The sequence below is a fragment of the Penaeus japonicus genome, unplaced genomic scaffold (assembly GCF_977035675.1).
Source record: "Penaeus japonicus unplaced genomic scaffold, GWHDUDI00000001_assembly GWHDUDI00000022, whole genome shotgun sequence".
Taxonomy (NCBI): domain Eukaryota; kingdom Metazoa; phylum Arthropoda; class Malacostraca; order Decapoda; family Penaeidae; genus Penaeus; species Penaeus japonicus.
Window position 1 is genome coordinate 26,879,642 of NW_028234424.1, and position 5,000 is coordinate 26,884,641.

Sequence of the window (5,000 nt, forward strand, 5' to 3'; positions counted from 1 at the left end):
CTTATAAATGAGAATTGACTGAACTTCACCATGGAATATCATGAGCGATTATAAAGATTCAAACATTCTTGACAATGAAGTATTGAATTATGAAAAGATAATTACGTGGGCGATTTAGCCTCGTGTAAAAGAACCCGTGATTCGGGTCGCCACTGTAGCCAAGGCATATAAAAGCTCTTCAGAATCGGAATTCAATCAATGTATTGGCAGTCTGAACTCTGTTGGTCCTGAACAAACAGATAAAAAGACTAAGCCCGGGCAAAGGGTGCTGCGTGTGTTTGCAAACAATCCCTCTTCAACATTGATTCCTTGGGCTATTTGGCATAGCAAATGAGTATTCAAATAGCGCAACACAGAAAAGCCATTTCCATGACGTGTTATTTCTGCCACCGTTATTAGGTGAGATGCCGTATTGATCAGGTCATATTTGTATTCTCTAGGCTTCGTAATGCTTTTGCAAGATGAAATTTTGATACGAATTCATGCAGGAAAAGTTTCTCTAGTATGTTTATAGAATCTTATTCTAGATATCGAAGTCGGTTTTTGAGGAAGGCCTGTCATGATAGTCCATTTCATGCACTTCTCCAAGCTTCAGTTTCCAATGCCGTATCATCATCCATGGTTTAAGGGCAACATTGTGGCATATGTGAACAAGACAATCACAAATCTTAAGAGAATGAAAAAATAATCTCTTTTGACCATGGAGTCTGAGCCTGCATCGCTGACCAACATTCAGCGGAAGAAATAATGATAATGAATCGACAAATGATGAAGAGATGTTGCTGGGTGTCATGGTGACATCACGTCGTGGTGCTCTTTTGCAAGATTCGCAGCAGCGTCCATGCGAAATCAACAAATTCGCAACTTTTCCTCTGACAAAAGCAAAGTTGCATCAAAAGTAACTGAGTATGGAATAAAGACTTAAAAATAAATATGATATGTTTCTCAGGACAAGCAAATGAATTGCATGAAACTTGCCATTATTCCAAAAAGGAATATTTTCACTACAATTTTACCCTTTGTTGATGGCCTAATGCTAGGCCCATAAAACTTATTACTATTTGGGTAGAGTTTTAGATTCCACTTTTATCATTCATCTATTTTCACTGTAGTATTGAGATACTACAGTATATATTCTGTCTTTCGACTTTTGTTATCGTCAATGGCAATGGCATTATGAAATATCTTAAAGCCAGACAATTCTGCCTCTGCCCTCCAGCATGGAAATATTTTGCCTGATTTAGTATTGAATTTCTGTAACGTGATTTTGAAATAGCTGTGCAGAAAATGCGATAGTCAAGACATTTCTAGGACAAGATAATGTCACAACCTTCGCTTGTTTTGTATCTGTTTATCGGCCATTTAGATAAAGTCACGAGGAGAAAACAATACCACATTCTTCCTTATTCTTTTTTTTATAAACGTAAACAATATCTTCGCTGAAATCGGGCACGATAAATGACAAAAACCAAGAAATAAGGATAGTGTATTTTTAATGTTATTGCTGTTGGATCCTCTCTCTCTCTCTGTGTATATGTGTGTGTGTGTATGTGTGTGTGTTTGCGTGCATATACATATGTGCATGTGTATAGGCATATGTAAATACTTCTCTATGTCCATCCCTCTACCGTAAAGCCTGCAGGCAAACGACCCACTCACAGGCATGGTGACGCATCTCAGGTGGAGCCCGGTGAGGTTGGTCCGCCTGTCGCTCCAGTCGTCCATCGGAAGCCTCAAGGGCCCTCCGCCGTACCACTCCGCCAGCACTCGCGTGATGTAAGGGAGCTCCTCATCCAGGGAGTAAATTTCCCTCACGACCACCTTCTCCACCAGGGTGTCCGACACGTTCATTGTGTGCAAGCTGGCGAAGGTCATCTGCATTGTAACCAGAAAGATATGATGATGTTAAAATGATCATGGTGCAATGTTAGAATGAAATACACGAAATTTGTAATGTTAGATAATCGTGAATGCACGATAATGTTCAGTAATGGTGAATAGATGATAATGTTGAATAATGCTAATTAATCATGTTAAAATGGCGAATACAAGATGTTGTTAAGAATGTAAATACAAGCAGGATGTTAAAAAAGTGAGTACATGGTAATATTCAAAATGGCGAATTCTGTTTAAGAGCACATTGTGGGTTTGAAAAAAAAACATCACATAATTAATGAGCGAATTCTATTCATGCATATAACTTAGCAAATTGACAATACTATAAGGATCATAATCCTTGTATGAATATCAGATATCAGTTAATATACTGTAGCTTGGACCCACTGACATTTTCTCGAAGACGTTAAGTTCAAGTACACAAATGTCATTGGTTTGAAATCTATCTAAGTATCTAATCTTTTCACTGCATTACCAGGAGTTCTTTCCGAAACACCTTTACGTGGCCAAGACCAATTTCCAGAGTGATGACTCGCTCATCATTCCACACCGGAAGCCTCAACACAGCCAAGACGTGGGAGCCAGAGCTCACCTCGCAGTTTTCAAGGTCTCTGGTTGAAGCCTTGAATGAGTCATCTCTATGCATAGCATTTCATTTGTCCTCATTTGGGAGGAAGACATTAGTTTGAGGTCAAGTATGATGAAAAGACCCACTTATCTAATAAGCGTACTGCCCTTGTACTGGGAGCTGTCAGGTATTAGGGACACATGAAAAAGAAAAACGGCCCCATCTAGTCTCTCAGTGGTGAAGTAATCCCCGACAAAAAGAAACTTGTGCTCAGTGACCTATTTCAGTCTGCAAAGACTTCGGACGTTGATACTTGAAGTCTGGAAAATACAAACTTGATGGAACGGGAAGTAGAGCACAACCTGCTATCTCAGGCGGCGATTTGGAGTTCTCGATCTGTTCACATGCATGAGGATCAGCATCAACAACAACCCCTTCCCAAACACCGAAATAAACTAATCGAACGGAAGAGCCTCCTCTGCTCTTGTCCATCTTGCCGTCGTGTCTGAGAGAACCCTTGCTGTGTATGAAATCCATAACAGCAGTGTATAACGTCAGTCTCAGCAGCACCCTGTGAGTGATACAAGGCTAACATACATCTAACGGGAGAAGAATCTTAATAGTTTCACCTACGCTACTTTTGTCACATTCTTGGGATCTTATGTAGACAGCCAAAAACAATGACACTCTCTCACGCCTTCGTCTTCTCAACATGTATATTTTGCTTAGACGGTAATAGCTTTGCTGACTATGCCATGTTCACCGAATGTACACGGATGACTACCCAAAGACATCCTATTTGGCGAACTCGCAGCTGAGGAGTCTGCCCTTGGTAAGGTTGAAAACCCTCGGGGTTGTTTGTGGTGATGGGTGCCGAAGAGTTGCAGTCTTTAGAGGTTAAAGGGAATGCTGGCGACAGAATAGCACTATTTGCCTGAATCTGGTAGGTGTTTTGATGGTCCTGAATTTAGCTTATAAGAAGTACATTTCTACTACTGGGAAGAGCAACAGGCACCTGCTACACCGCTTCATACTCGTTAGCGATCAATGCACAATCTGCCAGAAAGGTTTCAGAAAGCGTTGAATGATGCATATCCAAGTGCTGGGACGGAAGTGCGATAAAACATGGAGTAATTAACCCATTTAATGTTATTCTGTTCTACTGATTCTTGAACATATAGATGGCTCCAAAAACGCTCAGTCAACAAGGAATTTCCGGGGAAATAGTGTTAAGTTTCTAGTAATATCATTATCATCCTGAATAGCGTTGTTATTATTGTTGTTATTATCATGATCGTTATAATAGTAGCTATAGTAACGGTAATGATGATGATGATGATAATTATAATGATAGTGATAATGATATTGATAATGATAAGAATAGTTATTGATATTGAAATCATTATCGTAATATTTATGATGATGGGGATGATGATAATGATAATGATAATGATAATGACAATGACAATGATAATGACAATGATGACAGTGATGATGATGATGTCAGTGATGACGATGACGATGACGGTGACGATGACGGTGAGGATGAGGATGAGGTTGATGATGAGGATGTGATGATGATGTTGATAATGATGATACTGATGCTGATAATGATACATCATTACTTAATAAGAATAAGCTAGGGTGATTGATGCGGTGTAGTAAATATCACCCCCCCCTCCCCCCCCCCATAAAATGAGCGAGGCACTCAGTTGAGGTCAGGTAGGCCTGGTAACTGAAATCTTGGTAACAAAACACAGTGAACGGCGCATTTATACCTACACTCGCGGAATCAACAGCCATTTGAAATCGTGTGTATCGACTCACCTCTTGAAAAATGTCTATGGACACTTAAGAATAATCCCTCATTTGCGTAGATTCCAGTCTCAATCTCTTCTTCCGGTGACGAAGATCTAGGAATTCGAGTGCGTGGAGCTAATATATACTATTCTTAAGGATATACTATCATCCAGAAAGCAATTACGGCATAGTTCGTGTTTTCGAACGTAAATCACGCGTAGCGGCGAAATAGCTTCCTCCACACTAGCGATTGATTACCTGTTGCAGCAGTCGTAATTAATGTCTCCGAGGCTAATGGTGTATTACGAAGGCACTCTCATGCATGCTCCACTTTTCAGTTTTTTTATTTTTATTTTCTATTTTTTGTATTGAGCAGCGCGAAGATCTAGACGCGTGTTACAATTTGCTACTGTAAAAAGGGAGACGTTATGACAATAGGTTCCTAAAATGATGATTAGAAATGTGGATATTTCTTAGATCGACCGACATACCGGAGTGTAGTAATGCATATAAAATGAAGAATAACAAAGGAAAAACTTTGTTCAGACTGCCTCCAATAGCCCTTCATCGCATGGCAAGCCCTACAAATGTTCTTTTGATCATTAATCAACGATATCTGAATGACTGTGTTCAGATTTTTCGGTATTCTGCATGTCTACAAAAAAAAGAAAGAAAGAAAAAAAAAAAAAAAAAATGCACGCGCAGTTGGTTTGCATGGAAATGTGAATAAGCTCCA

General features: G+C 39.6%; 1 protein-coding gene across 1 annotated transcript in view; it reads right to left on the minus strand.

The window, feature by feature from the left end:
- The window catches only part of LOC122246992 (putative glutamate receptor), a 32,187-nt gene that overhangs the window by 11,995 nt on the left and 15,192 nt on the right, over positions 1-5,000 (minus strand). Inside the window, exon 5 of the mRNA XM_086549693.1 lies at positions 1,660-1,875. Coding sequence (XP_086405819.1) covers positions 1,660-1,875 — 216 coding nt within the window. The remainder of the gene's footprint in view (positions 1-1,659; positions 1,876-5,000) is intronic.